The sequence below is a fragment of the Euwallacea similis genome, chromosome 20 (genome assembly GCF_039881205.1).
Source record: "Euwallacea similis isolate ESF13 chromosome 20, ESF131.1, whole genome shotgun sequence".
In the NCBI taxonomy this organism is placed as follows: Eukaryota; Metazoa; Arthropoda; class Insecta; order Coleoptera; family Curculionidae; genus Euwallacea; species Euwallacea similis.
Genome location: NC_089628.1, coordinates 2,315,725 through 2,329,835, shown reverse-complemented (window position 1 = coordinate 2,329,835; position 14,111 = coordinate 2,315,725). Strand labels below are relative to the sequence as shown.

The 14,111-nt window shown below is 37.3% G+C and overlaps 3 protein-coding genes across 4 annotated transcripts; 2 read left to right on the top strand and 1 right to left on the bottom strand.

Moving 5' to 3' along the window:
* The first annotated feature begins 5,100 nt into the window (after nucleotides 1-5,100).
* LOC136415629 (uncharacterized) lies at nucleotides 5,101-9,262 on the top strand. Of its 2 annotated transcripts, none has more exons than XM_066400306.1 (4): nucleotides 5,101-5,234; nucleotides 7,390-7,475; nucleotides 7,528-7,706; nucleotides 7,769-9,262. In XM_066400306.1, the coding sequence occupies exons 1-4, from the start codon at nucleotides 5,211-5,213 to the stop codon at nucleotides 8,968-8,970; spliced, it is 1,491 nt and encodes a 496-aa protein (XP_066256403.1). In that variant the 5' UTR covers nucleotides 5,101-5,210; the 3' UTR covers nucleotides 8,971-9,262. The 2 variants fall into 2 exon arrangements, with proteins under 2 accessions (XP_066256403.1, XP_066256404.1); XM_066400307.1 differs by having other exon boundaries at nucleotides 7,390-7,491; nucleotides 7,543-7,706.
* A 403-nt stretch (nucleotides 9,263-9,665) lies between these two features.
* On the top strand, nucleotides 9,666-11,245 carry LOC136415397 (nurim homolog). The gene is made up of 5 exons (XM_066399963.1): nucleotides 9,666-9,893; nucleotides 9,962-10,134; nucleotides 10,184-10,348; nucleotides 10,399-10,532; nucleotides 10,593-11,245. The coding sequence occupies exons 1-5, from the start codon at nucleotides 9,764-9,766 to the stop codon at nucleotides 10,726-10,728; spliced, it is 738 nt and encodes a 245-aa protein (XP_066256060.1). The 5' UTR covers nucleotides 9,666-9,763; the 3' UTR covers nucleotides 10,729-11,245.
* On the bottom strand, nucleotides 11,134-13,785 carry deltaCOP (coatomer subunit delta). The gene is made up of 9 exons (XM_066399962.1): nucleotides 13,664-13,785; nucleotides 13,541-13,580; nucleotides 12,876-13,099; nucleotides 12,642-12,821; nucleotides 12,222-12,589; nucleotides 11,960-12,170; nucleotides 11,693-11,907; nucleotides 11,431-11,635; nucleotides 11,134-11,370 (listed from the first exon to the last, which is right to left on the bottom strand). The coding sequence occupies exons 1-9, from the start codon at nucleotides 13,664-13,666 to the stop codon at nucleotides 11,281-11,283; spliced, it is 1,536 nt and encodes a 511-aa protein (XP_066256059.1). The 5' UTR covers nucleotides 13,667-13,785; the 3' UTR covers nucleotides 11,134-11,280.
* Nucleotides 13,786-14,111: the final 326 nt, after the last annotated feature.

Genomic DNA, 14,111 nt, shown 5'->3' with positions numbered 1-14,111 from the left:
AAGAACAAATTATGTAAATTGTAAGAGAGATTTTTCGTATTTCTATAACTATTGAGAGTACAGGTGTGCAATAATGTCACATTTTTATTTTTATTAATAATAAAAATTATTGACTTATCGAATTGTTTTTATTTTAAAAAATCATAAGTGTTTTCCCTAAGGAAGGAGCCAAAGCGAAATCTATAAATACCAACCTGTGGGTCAAAACTTTTGACCTTCTCCTTCTCGCTCTTCAATAAAACTTTCACGGTACATTGAAGGTCGCGCCGAGACTAAGAAATTTGTGTAGTAAGGACTTGAATACCACCAGTAAGTGTTTTTACAAGTATTGTTCATCAAGGTATATTATGTCGGAAATCGACATTTCATTACGCAATTTGAGAAAGCGGAGATGATCCCCATGTTTAAAAGATTCTGGGACGCCTTGCGTAATTGCAGGATGCATACCATGGGTTTCTTATTGGATGCTTGCACTATGACTCATTTAGTGGCATTAATTGTAATGTAATAACACAAAATCGCAAAAAATACGCATAAAGACTAATTTTTCCGCAAACAATACATTTTGTAATTAAATGACATACATAGTGAACTTCACTTGACGCTTCTTAGAGGGCGCTCTATGTCAAGACCTAATAGCAGAACAATTGAACGTGCATTTCTGGTTGGCCACCGACGCGTTTAGACAAAGAATAATATCTTAAATGTGTATATTATTGAAAATTTTCAAAAATCTGCATTTCTTTAATATCCAGCATTGAGATCAAATATGGAATGAATTAATCCAGTGTAGGCTGAAGAGAAAGGACTAATTTCTCTTAAAGAATTCCTTATGATGTGTATATGAAACTAGTTTTTTGTCCAATTTCAAAACAAACCTTAACAGTTTTTCCCTTCAAGTATAAAGCAGCTTATAGCTTACATTTTTCCGCACATTTTGCTCTCAAATTCATGTTTGTTTTTGGTTTTTCCGAAGAAATAAATTGACTACAGGTAGCAGGAAATATTTTGCACCATATTGTCAAGAATCCAGCAAATTATAAGTCATAGGAATAACTGTCAAGATAACGTTTCAATTACTTCAAAAATGGCTTTCGATTATTTATCTAAACGTTCACAGTGTTGTTACAAAAAAACCCCATTGCACGCTTATAACTAAGTTAAGTGAATGATTTACTAGAATTATATAACACAATTAAAAAGGCAAGAACTGAGCTTCCGTATGACATCTAATTGAGATTTGTATCTCGGATACTGACACCCCGAGATGAAACATAAATCTTTCGCAGCTTATCTAACTTTCCTGGAAGCCCACAAAAGCTAGCCTCGCTTTTCATTTTTAGGAAGGCAGGATTCTAAGTACTTGCGGACCTCACATTTCCCTAAATTGGTAATGTAAATGCGAAATTCTCCCTTTGGATCCCTAGCTAAGACCACAATATTTCGAGAAGAATAGCAGCTATCGAGTAGGACGATTCACCATTTGAAAAGCAAAGAAGATGCATTATTTTATGTTTATGTGGATATCTGCATAAAACTAAACCAATCCTGTAAAAAGTAAAACGATGAACACAAGCATTAGTGTAGTAACCTTTTTTGATGCATCTCAGAGGGTGCCCTTTAAGAAACCACGCAGCAAAGTAGTAAGCCTATTTCTGGTTGTCTATCCACGCGTTTATAACGTATATATATATTTATAATTATATAGTTCCTACATATGAGTAGAAACGTTTTAAATCCTAAATTTCTATAATATACAGCATTGAGATCGATTAAGAAAAATTTATCAATAGTGCAAATTGAAGGGGAATGGCTTGTTTTTGTTCAGGTTAGTGATAGGATATATATGAAGATAGGTTGCTTATTAACGTATTAATTGTCCGCTTCTTGCCCTATTTTAAAATAAACTAAGATAGCTCTTTTCCTCCAATATAAAACAGCTTATTGCTTACATTCTTTCATAAATTCGTATTGATTTTTCGTTTATCCGAAGAAGTTAAGTTGCAAATGTAGTAAGGAAATTCTTGTCCACCATATTATCAAGAATATCGTAAGATTTTTGTTAAGCACCATTCCATTAGAAAATATTGAAGCGTACTTCATAACAAATACATAGAATAATCCACAAATAAGAAAATTTTGATATTTTGAGAAAACATGTAAATTTGGCAACGATTTCTCGAATAATTTTTTTTCTCGCATGGAGCAATAACGACCCGCTGGAAAAGAATGGTAAGGAAAAACGGGAGTTTATGCTCGAATCAAATTTTTCAGTACATGCTTTATCGATTTGATCGATAACTTTGAAGTTTTCTAATTCAACATATAAAACTACTAAAAATCGTTATTCCATATTCCGTTCAATCAAAGCTTGTTTACTTCTTGAGTTACCGCAACCGGGTACTTCTTGGAATGTTATTTCGCCAACTTTACCATAACAGCAAAAGTGAAACCGGGAAATTCACGGCCGTTATCTAAGATATATGGCTTCGCCGAAGTTAATTGAAGCAGAATTTGTGTGTACATACATACGTAAAAGGTGTTTATTTTTACGACGACCGTATAAACGAGACGTGCAATGGTGCAAAATAAGCAATCCGGGCACTTTTACCGGTGAAATGAGACTCGACAGCTTAAATGTCGTTTAGGAATAAACATGGTTCAATACAAGAGCAGAAATGCAATAAAATGTCGCGGTTTAAAGAGCATGAAGAACGATAATTGAAACAATGATCGAACCGAAAACCGTGAAACTTGTGAGGAAGAACCATCTTTGAAGCCTGAATTCCTGAAGGCAAAAGCGTGAAAGTGTTTCGTATAAAAAGCGCATTTCGGCTTTATTGGCCACTTAACCAGTAATAGCGTCTTATCGGCAAAATATGTAACAATTATGCAACGAGGAGAAACGGCCGTGGCAGCAACCGCTAACGCCCGCAGTAAAAAACTTTCTTTCCAGCCTTGTTTCTTGGCCTTGCCTTTGCAGTTCCTCGTGTGGAAATTTGTACGTAAGTCGCCAGTTCAATAGCCGCATTATTTAATCCCTCTATACAGGGAAACTACCGACGCCAAATACGTAAGAGTAATTGGGAGCATGGTGTCAAACGCCTTCGCCAAATCAAACAAGACCGTGATGATTGAATATCAAAAAGTAAAAGTTCTTTTTCACGAATAAATTAATGATATGCAGGAAAGGCAGGTACGCACAGTGTGGTCTAGGATGGTTGATGAACTGTTAGCAATCATTAAGGTACCGAATGATGCGGCTTGCGCAACACAAGGGCGTATCACTGTTTGGTAGTACATACATGAATCACACAGATTCGAGAGCACTTTCCAACTTTTTTTTTCTTAATTTATATAATTGGACACGTCAATTTTTCAAAAAAATCTTAGTGAAATACCACAATAACATCACGTGGAGGTACACTTTCTAGTGATGGCGCAACTGTTACGCTCATACAGTACTCCCGCGCGGTCGTTTAAACATTCCATTTGCATGCAATTTGCCAATAAAATTTTAAAAACGCCAATGGACGATCGCCGAATGTATAATGCCCACTTGTGGATGTTTAATCGAGTAAAACTTTTCGAAAGATTTCAGTGAAGATTGCGCTAATTATCAATGGTGACAAATCGCGTTATAAAAAGTCGCTTTCACGGTTTTTGCAATGCAAGACAGCGACTTGTGGGATGAGAAGGAAGGGAAAATGGTCGCGAGGAGGATTATGTATTTTCCATGCGTTTGGAAGGCTAAAACTCCACTTTTTCGCCTACATATTATGCGATTTTCTATATTATAATAGGAGTTTTTGACACGATTTTCTTTAAGTTCTTAGAACTAGGTTCGAATTAAATATTACTACTACGAACCTACCAGAAACAAGCAATAATTTCTTAATCAACTTTCCTACGGCTTGGGTTTTTCAGTTTTCGTGAAGTAAATTCCGAATTTACAAAAATTATTTTCTCTTATTTTATTTCTCTTTATCTATACTTTGGAATGCTAAAATTCCACTTTTTCGCATTCCACACCGTGTATATTCCTTAAAAATGTTTTTTTTTTCACCGAGCAACATAAATATTATTGAACGTTATGAGCCTACCAATCACAAACAATAATTCCTTAATAGGCTTTCCTATCTCTATCTTTCTGGATTTTCCAGTAATTTGTAGCTTCATGTTGCTATGCATTTTCCGCCACGTTTGGAACGATAATGTTTTTTCATCCACTGTGGCCTATATCAAAAGCACGTTTCTGCCTATATATAAATGTTACATCAGTCCAAAAATCGCATTACTTCATGTATGAATGTGATAGAAACAAGGCAAGGGAGTGAAAACAGAACCGTCGCCGTAAGCGTAATGTTCAAGTGTAAACAAAACGCATTAGCATTGCCTTTTGAACGTGCTAATTTAATAATTTTGCATTAAGAATCGTTACATAAAATCTATTAGTAATATTATTATGAATATCAGTCTCCTACGTGACACACTTCGCCGCTTGGAGGCTGAATATTGTTACCGTGTAATGGTTTCTTTATGGATTAGGGAATCCCAATACACCTTACTTTCTAAGGAATCGAAAGGATTGAATACAGAACAAGAAATTTATAGAAACTAGACGAATTCTTGCAACTTATTAGTACCATGTGTCTGCAATTAGGAGAGTAGTGGAGAGTTCTAAATTACATATGCATATCGTCCATATGCATTAAAGAGCCAAGTTCCTCGTTATTTATTAAATATTTTCCGCAAACTACCGCATTTCTTGTTCTTAAACGCTGCCTGTCGCGGAACTCAGATAAATCGCAAAATCTGGCATCAGCGTATCAACCACAGCGCAGCAAAAATGAGATTTCCAGGCGTGTATAAATTCCAGATATCCAGCTGATCAACATTATTAATCATTGATTCGCAAAATTACTGGAAAAACGAACGAAATACCCCGGTCCTACACGGTCGCATAAGCATCTTCAGATGCGCGACTTTCTTCCGGCAGCCTTGTGACTTGGCCTTGCTTCATTTCTTCACTTGTTCGATGCGTGGACGCCGCCGACGTCGGCGTCGCATCGGCGAAAGTGAAACGCCCCACACGCCTGCGGGTGCACTCCGAACCTATAAAACAAGTGCCCGGCGCCACGACGGCCATCAGTGATTAGTTTTTCTAGCCAGAAGAACCCCGACAAGCTGGTGTCTGTGGTTCCCAGACCATGAGGGTCCACCGGTACCTAGTGGTCAGTGTGCTTACTATTTCCACATTTTTGTTAGTGTATAAAGTAGTGAAGTGGTGCTACTGGGTGTCTCAAGATGGTGCCATCATGGAGTTGTGCAAAGAAAGTGTCTTGGCAGTTTTATAGAGGATTTAGAGTGCGCTCGTCTTGAGACACCCGGTATATAGATTTTATCGAGTGTTGTTGCTAGCGTTAGCTTTAGATTATTTTCTAGAATTTACGTTGGATTGAATTACTTAATAAGAGGCGATAGATGGCTCTGCGATGAATCTCAAAATGGGGGCCAAAAATTAAAAATCAATCAAACCAATCCATGTACTATATTACTCGAAAATTAGGAGAAATGGAAATAGAGAATTCTGATGATAAATCAGCCTCAAACAAAAAATCGCATTATATGTATACCAGGTGCTTCATATGAAAATTTGAAGTTTTAGCATCCAAACATCGCGAAAATAGATTTCCATTGGTTTGAGAACATGTCCCAATTTAGGCTTAAATTACTCGAAAAATGGTAAGGATAGCCATAGAAAAGTGTACTAAGGAATTGTCCCTTATGATTGATAGATTCCTAATATCGAATAATGCATTGGGTTTGTTATGGGAGAAAATTGAATTTCCGGGATTTGCAGAGAATCATGCAAAAAACTCCCTTTAATAGGCATTGAAAAAGTGATGGTATTAATCCATATATTGACTAAAAATTAATGAAAATGGGGATAGGGATTTATTTAGGTAAATTACAGTTAATCTATAGAAAAATTTTTAAAATGCAAAAAATACAGGGTGTTGTATATGAACAAGTAGGATTTTAGCGTGTCAATCGGAGCTAAAATAGTTCTGCAAAATTCTGAAAATATGACCTTACGACAGTTCAAATTACTCAAAACCAATGAAGGTCATATAGAGAAATGTTTAAAAAGATTAACAAAAATTCTGCGGAACATACAGGGTATCCCATAAATATATCAATCAACATTAAAGAAAATTGAAAAATGTTTGCAACTGAGTGAGTTGGGCGTAGAGAAATTCAAGTAATCGCATAATACACAGGGTGATGTATAAATATGAGACAGGAGCGTTTTACCATTTCAAAAATTCATAGTATTCAAAAACATAACGACTCTCCTTGGCCTTCTTGTACCAGCAGTACCTACAGAGAAATCACGTATTGATTCTCCTAGTAGACACATTGAAAAATTAAATCATCAAACAAAGAGTTTTGTCCCTGGCAAACACCTTTCTATTTCTTTTCTGTATGTGTTTACTATGGGCTGTTTGGCATTGATATTAGTGATAATAATGCACTAACTTTTGGCCAAACAATGTTGACCACAGTGACGAGGATGCTAATAACGCTACTTTCACCCAAAAACCACATATTATGCATAATGAGCACTTCAGTTGACTTATAAATATAGTAAAAACGAACATTGGCGAATAATATTTGATACACAGTTAAGTCAATAATGAAAAAATTGAGTTTAATCGCTTATTGTGCGTGCGACTATCAACGGTAGAAACGCACTCAATTCAACAACAACCGATTGAGCCCAGTCGCTTCTAAAAAAATCAACATTGTTATTATTATTAATTATTCCTCTGATTGCAACTAGGAACAGCGACTAAACGCATCAACGGGTCGTTACACATCACATTGACCAAGACACTCACCAAAACAAGCCTTCTGCCTTAAATTTAATAGCCATCTACCGTAACAAATCGCTTTACTGACCCTAATAAGGAGAGCGTTTAATTTCGCTTTCTTTTAATTCTACATGCTATAATACAGGGTGTAGTTTATGGGTGGAAAGTGGACGTAAGTAGACCGGTCTACTTGTTTTTGTCCATTGCGTAACGCCTGCAAAAATCTCCTTTCGAAAATGAGCTTATGCCACGATATCTTATCACGTGGGCATCAGAAAAAGTGGTTCGGAAATACCCGGGGGTTCGAGTTCATTGACAAGTGCACCTGAGATGCTTTCACTTTTCTATTTATATTGAGAGATAACACGGCAAAGCCATGTTATGCCGATGTCGAAGGCGGAAGAAAGCCCAGTATGTATCGCACCGTATATGTATGTAATGAATGTATGTAATGTATGTGTTCTATGAAATACCTTTAATGTTACGGCTACTAATCCTCTTCTTCGTTTAGGTAGCCATCTTGGCAACGCTCCATGTTACGTGGACGGAAGGCAAAGCTGTGATAGCCAACGCTCCCTTACAGGATGCAAAGAAACCGTGAGTTTCTATTAACGTAAAAAACTCCTTTTTGTCTTAATAAAATATTTAGAACGGCCCAAAAAAGATATGACGACTACGCACCTTCAGGTGCAGGTTTGAGTGGAGCAGGAGCTTCAGCCCCAGGAGCTGCGGCTTATGGAGGAAGTGCCTCTGCGCAAGTCTCATTCGACGCCGGAAATGTGGACGTGCACCAAGTGGATGTCCACCAGGTTAATGAGGGCGCCACAGGTAAATCACAGCCCCCTTTTTACTCACCATAAAAAAAACTACGTCAATTCATGGGGGAATAGGATTCGAAGGAGGCTTCGCCGCAGGCCTCCATGGAGGAGTCGACGTCTCACATGTTACTGATATCGATCATCATCACATCATTGATCATCACCACGAAGATCATCATCCCATTGAAGACCATCACGTTGACGATCATCACCATGACCACCATCACGATCCCGGTTATTGGAAGAAGAAGGTGACATGGAAGAAAGGTTGGAAAAAAATCTGGAAGCCTGGCCAAAAGAAAATTTGGAAACCTCAATGGAAAAAGTACTGGAAACCTATATGGGTTCCCACACAAAAACCTGGCTGGAAGGAGATTCAAGTGCCCGATTGGAAGAAGATTTGGAAGCCTGTCTGGAAGGAAATTAAACTGCCTGCCTGGAAGGAAATCCAAGTCCCTGACTGGAAGAAAATATGGAAACCAGTGTGGAAACCTATTCAAGTACCTGCATGGAAGGAAATCCAAGTACCAGACTGGAAGAAAATTTGGAAACCTGTATGGAAGGAAATTTCAGTCCCGGCTTGGAAAGACATTCAAGTACCAGCCTGGAAAAAGTATTGGTATCCAGTATGGGTCAAAGAAGAAGTCCACGGGGATCATTTCCTAGGTAAAGATCATGAGGGCAACGAATACACCGCTCATGATATATGGAAAAAGAAGATGGTGTGGAAGGCTGCCTGGAAAAAGTACTGGAAACCAGCCAAAAAGCAAATATGGGTTAAGGACAAAAAACTTGAGTGGAAAGAAGCATGGAAACAAATTTGGAAAACTGAGAAAAAGCAAATCTGGGTCTCAGACAAAAAGCTTGTGTGGAAAGAGGCCTGGAAACAAATTTGGCGTACTGAAAAGAAACAAATCTGGGTGTCAGACAAAAAACTTCAATGGAAGGAAGCATGGAAGCAAATATGGAGAACTGAGAAAAAGCAAATCTGGATCCCAGATAAAAAGCTGGAATGGAAAGCAGCATGGAAACAAATATGGGTGCCTGACTACAAACAAATCTGGTTACCTGCCTGGAAGGAGATATGGAAGCCTGTGATCATTCAGGAATGGTTCCCTAGTCCAGATCATCATGATCATCACCATGAACAGCACCATGGGTGGGATAGAGCAGGTAAAGGACAAGAAGGTGGGTATGTCACCCCTGTAACAACAAATAATGTTCAGAAAAGACAGATAGAGGTGGGGAAGAAAGATGAGAGTAAGCACAGCTAGCATTGAGGGTTGAAACGGTTCGTAAGACGTCGTCTTTAACAACAAATGAGGGACCTTTGTGTGTAAATAGTAATTTGTAAGTAATAAAATAGAAGTAGACTGAGAGATAGTATCAGTTCAATGATTGATTGGTTATGACGATAATCATCATGTCAAGATTGTGGAACTTATCAACAACATAATGTGTATAAACTAGTCCTTATTAAATCATAAGGAATAAGCTTTATTGTAATATTAAGTTGTAATTTTGTTATTGTTGTTGTTGTGTAATTGTAAATAAATTATTTTCTATAGCTGATGGTTCTTCTGGCAGAATTCTTTGCTTAACATTGCTAAATGAAACACTAAACTCAACCCTGCAGTAAAGAAACGTTAACAAACACGGTAGTAGCAATCGCCCCTTTGAACAAACGAATACATTGTAAAACACTGTCTTGTTTTTCTCAGAAGAACATAACCACAATCAATGAATATTTATTTAATAATTGACGTCAAAAAGTAACTATTTTCTTACACCCAGATTCGATGGCTGAAGCACATATATGTCTTTCAATGGGCTTATAAGTTAGAGAAAGATAGCACTACATACATCTACCCCAAATCGTTTAATTTCCATTATCAAGACAGAACAAAACTGAACTCAACAGCTGCAGTGACGTATTATTTAATGCTCCCTCGTTTTTTTTTGTTTGTTTACTTTTTGTCGTTTTAGGTTATCAAATGCATCATTTTTATTTTTATTCTCCATCAAAATCCAATTTTTAAAAGCTATTTTCCCTTTTTAACCGGAAAAATGATTACCAAAGTATTAAAACTGATCAAGCTTTTATTCGCTCTGTCCAGTTTCATTTGTGTCTTTTACGTTATCCTGGAATTGACCTATTTCCTGTCTTTCCCAAAACCAGTACTACATTCAAAAGAAGGTAAAGTACTTTATTACATTATTTTATGCAAAATAAACTACGTTAGTCCTTGTTTTACTTTTATTAAGACTTATGGCTGACCACATCTAGAGCGCTGTTAACTGATATGGTGCTACTTTCCTTGTTTGTGCTCCAACACTCAGCGATGGCCTCGGAAAGCTTCAAATCCTTACTGTATAACTTAAGAATATCAGATATTTCGAGGAGCATTTATATTACTGCCACAGCAGCTGTTCTATTGGTTTAATTTGCTCAAAAACATAAAATCGATTTTATGCCCAAATTTGCAGGTTGCCATTAAATACTGGACATTTGCCCCATATGTTTTATGGGACATCAACTTGAATTATAAGCCAGTTTTGTATTTATACATTGGTTTTCATTGCATTGCCTGGACTGTCATTTATGTGGCCAATGTTTGCACTGACGTAACTGAGCTTTTAGGGTTAAAACAGGTATGATACTACAGTTGGTTTAGGGGACTATTCTATTTAAGTAATTGCAGGTTTATTACAGTATAATGAATCTTCCAAACCCAAATCTTCGTAAATCTTTGCGGTTGCAGAAGCTGAATGCTCACATGAGACACCCAAGTTTTTTGGGTTTTTTGTTAGTTTTTTGGTTCATCCCAGTAATGAGGTATGTTTTAATTATTTTCATGAAATATCTATAGGTGCAAATTAAAAATTATTTTTGTAGTTTGGACAGGCTTCTTTTGGCCACAATTCTAACTGGCTACATGTATATTGCTTGGAATACTGATGGAGAAGATTACAACTATCAGAAGTACATGTTTCAAAGGAAGCATCATGAGCTGGAGAGGTTGAGTTCATAATAGAGTGAATGGGATAAGAAGGGATTTATAAGTACAAATCTTAAGATGACAAGCTTTTGAATTTAAGCGCGTTTAAGAGCAGAAAATTAGAAATTAATTATTTATAGTTTACTTTAAATAACATTTTTGTCATGTCTAATACTGATCATTGAAATTGTTTTCAATCCTGGACAGTTTGTTTCCACGAGATATATAGGTCTATTCCTATAGCAAGGAAACTGGTTCCTTACACATGTTTTTGTCAGTTTCTGACAATTTGGAAATGGTTTTCTACCCTGTCAGTGCAAGATAATTTATAGCGAATTTGGAAGTCCAAATTTACCATATCAATGAAATGGTGTGATAACCAGGCTTGAAGTTAAAGGTGTAAGGTTTCTTATTGGAGAAAAACATTAAAAGACAAAGGCCTCTTAATACTTTAATAGGAGAAATAAAATCAAAGATACTTGTTTTTGTATTCAAAAGTAACATTTCAAATAATATACATATAATAATATAACGGATTTTGTTTAGTAAACATTGAATTATAATTAGTTTAAACTCAGAAGTTCCTTAGACTATTTCATATTTGTCGGGATGTAGCACGGACTCGGCGGAGTGTTTCACCGGGGAATCGTCGTCCACCAGCAGAACGTCTAAAATCTGCAAAAGAAAAACATAAACATGACTCAAGAATTCTCTCTTCAAGAGCGAGAAAGAAACCTTGATATTGGCATAAGAAGACTTCGACGTGAAAGTGACGTGCAACGGGAAAAAGTCTCCAGGGATAGCTTTTGGTGCATTGAACTCCAAGGAACCGGTTTTGTTGCTCGCATCGATGAAGGGCAAGCTCCAAACCAGCTGATTTTTCCTCGATTCGTGATTGTAAGTGCCATCGCATTCGCCCACTGTGGGGGTGCATCCAATTCTGTAACAGAAAAATAATAAAAAAATTCCATGGAAGGAAAGAAAAAAAATTTCTTACGGCAAGGGAATAATGATGTTGACGTCTGCTAGCTCCAGATTCGTATGAGCCAATTCGTATTCGATGTTCACATCGCAGCTGCCGTCACCAGCTTCGGAGGGCCAACAATTGATGAGCAAAGGCACGAATGATTCTTCGGTACTTTGGAGGCGCCACTTGAGCACTCCAACGTCACAGTGCAACGGGAAGGGCTTGGCCGCTTGTTTAAGACCGATCTAATCACAAAAAAATATATGATCTAGAAGAAAAGAACAAGGAATAACCGACTTGTGATCGTAGTTTGAACAGCTCCTTATCCACTTGTGGATGCGTTTGCAGTTGCACTCCTCTCGTGTCTTTGTTCTCCAACTGCACTCTTATTCTGCCCCATTTTTCATTGCCAATGTGAAGCGTTACAAGACCTAATACTTCGAATTGTTGCACGCCCCCATCCCTGCCTAAACGAACTATCAGCTTCTCTTCCAATCGTAAGTGGACGCTACAAGAATTACTTAGTCCTACTAAAATTTTCCCCAGAGCGAAAACTTACTCGTCGATATCAGATTTAATGGTAGGCGTCTTAGTGTCTGAATGAATGTTATTTGAAGGTGCAGTGATGATTTTTTCACCCTCCGATTTAAGCTGGTCTACAAAGGAATCCACATCTTTGCCCTTATTACCCAGCTTCATGCCTCGCTTCTGCTGCGTAAACGAGTGCGACGGTGGCTTAACGTCGTTTTGTACGCTACTGACGACGTCCACTGTGGCGGACGGGGTGTAAGTGCTGTTGGAGCCCGGACCAAAGCCGCTAGAGCTCCCGAAATTAGCTTTAATACCTTTTTTCATTTGCTCCAGCTTTTGCCGCTGCAACTCCTTCGCCTTTTCACGCATTTTCAACTTAGCCTCGCGCTCTTGCGACTAAATTCAAATCATGTTAAACTCGCGCAATGGATGTTTGAACGAAACGAACCTGTCTAACCGCCTGATAAACCTTCTCTTCATGCGAGTCCATCTCCACGAATGTGCGAATTTGCGACAAATTTACGCTCTCCCTATAACCTAAAGCTACGATTTCGTCAAATGCGAAAATTAAATTGAATGCATTGTCCACTATTTCGTTTTCTTCCAGAGACCTACAGTATTCTGGAATCTATTAAATTTGGTATTAAAATGTATGTCACTGGCGATTTCCATTTACACTTACAACTCTTGCAAATAAACGAAGGGTCTCTAGATCCTCTAAGATGTTACTGGCCCTGGTGGTGACCAAGAGCATATAAAGGCGTTCCAATGGCTGATAGACGTAACGAACAGAGTCAGTTTCAACAAATGTGTGCTGGGTCCCTGTGGGAACCAATTTGGGGAAAGCTGCCAATAGGCCTTCTATGCGGGCTTTTGTCATTTCGACGAATTGTCGAGAGACAATTGCTGAGAAAGGACAAATAGGCAATTTAATTTAAACTAAGGATGAAAGTAGATCATTGTCAAAGGTTCCAGTAATGAATACAATTTGAACAGGGAGTAAAAAAGTTTAGAAACAAAATATTTACTTAAATAATTCCTTTTTGTCAATACCTGGTCACATTCAAGAGATTTATGTATGTTTAATAAAGTTTTCAGAAAGTCTTTGTCTATTTAAAAAATTTGTTGAAAAAACATTAAGTTGTTATGTGGGTTAGAAATGGATACTGACTTGTATATTACATACGATTGAGTAAGTATCTATTGCATCAAAGACTGTGCCTATAAGGCAAACTTGGAAAATGGTGCAATTACGGAATACCTTAGACTCCGCAGCAGCAAACTAACATGTAATGTAATTATTACAAAGGCAAAATACACATCAAGAACTTTACAAGGTGTACTTACTTTTGCCCGCTCTGGTGCAGACTGCTGCAGCTATAAGAACCTAGAAATGAACAAGCAAAAGCGGATTTAGCGAGCACCACATTAGGTGCCAAGTAAAGACATTCAATTGGGCTCTAAACGTACCATTTTTCAAGCTTTTGGACTGAAATTATTTAAAATATTTTATGGAAAACATTACACCTAAAGTAACACAGAAAATCGGGTGACGTTGACTGTTTCCAGACGAGGTTCCCAGCACGTTCAGGTGTCTGACTTTGACAAATCGGTGACGTTTGCTTATCATTTTGCCAGCGTTGCCAAAACGTGAAAAAATTGCCTGTCAATTTTTACTTTGTGAAACTGTAAAATCCTTTACAAAGATGAATTAAGTCTTATTATCTGAATAAATAAATTATTATCTAAATGATATATATTAGTGAGAATTACTCATAATAATTATCATACTTATTTTTTAAATTCTTTTCTTGCTATTCGAAAATATTACGAAATGTTGCAACAGTGGTGCTTCTGAAATTTCCACCTATTGTTCCGGTATAAAGCAAAGTTGCCTGTCCGTTTCTTCAAACACAGT

Coding starts and splice junctions, on each gene's coding strand:
- LOC136415629 (XM_066400306.1), top strand. CDS start 5,211: ATGAGGGTCCACCGGTACCTAGTG. Junction 5,235..7,389: donor GGGTCCACCGGTACCTAGTG/GTCAGTGTGCTT, acceptor TTCTTCGTTTAG/GTAGCCATCTTGGCAACGCT. Junction 7,707..7,768: donor GGTTAATGAGGGCGCCACAG/GTAAATCACAGC, acceptor ATGGGGGAATAG/GATTCGAAGGAGGCTTCGCC.
- LOC136415397 (XM_066399963.1), top strand. CDS start 9,764: ATGATTACCAAAGTATTAAAACTGATCAAGCTTTTATTCGCTCTGTCC. Junction 10,135..10,183: donor CCACAGCAGCTGTTCTATTG/GTTTAATTTGCT, acceptor CCAAATTTGCAG/GTTGCCATTAAATACTGGAC. Junction 10,349..10,398: donor AGCTTTTAGGGTTAAAACAG/GTATGATACTAC, acceptor AAGTAATTGCAG/GTTTATTACAGTATAATGAA.
- deltaCOP (XM_066399962.1), bottom strand. Junction 12,171..12,221: donor ATTAAATCTGATATCGACGA/GTAAGTTTTCGC, acceptor TAATTCTTGTAG/CGTCCACTTACGATTGGAAG. Junction 11,908..11,959: donor TGTTCAAACTACGATCACAA/GTCGGTTATTCC, acceptor TTTTGTGATTAG/ATCGGTCTTAAACAAGCGGC.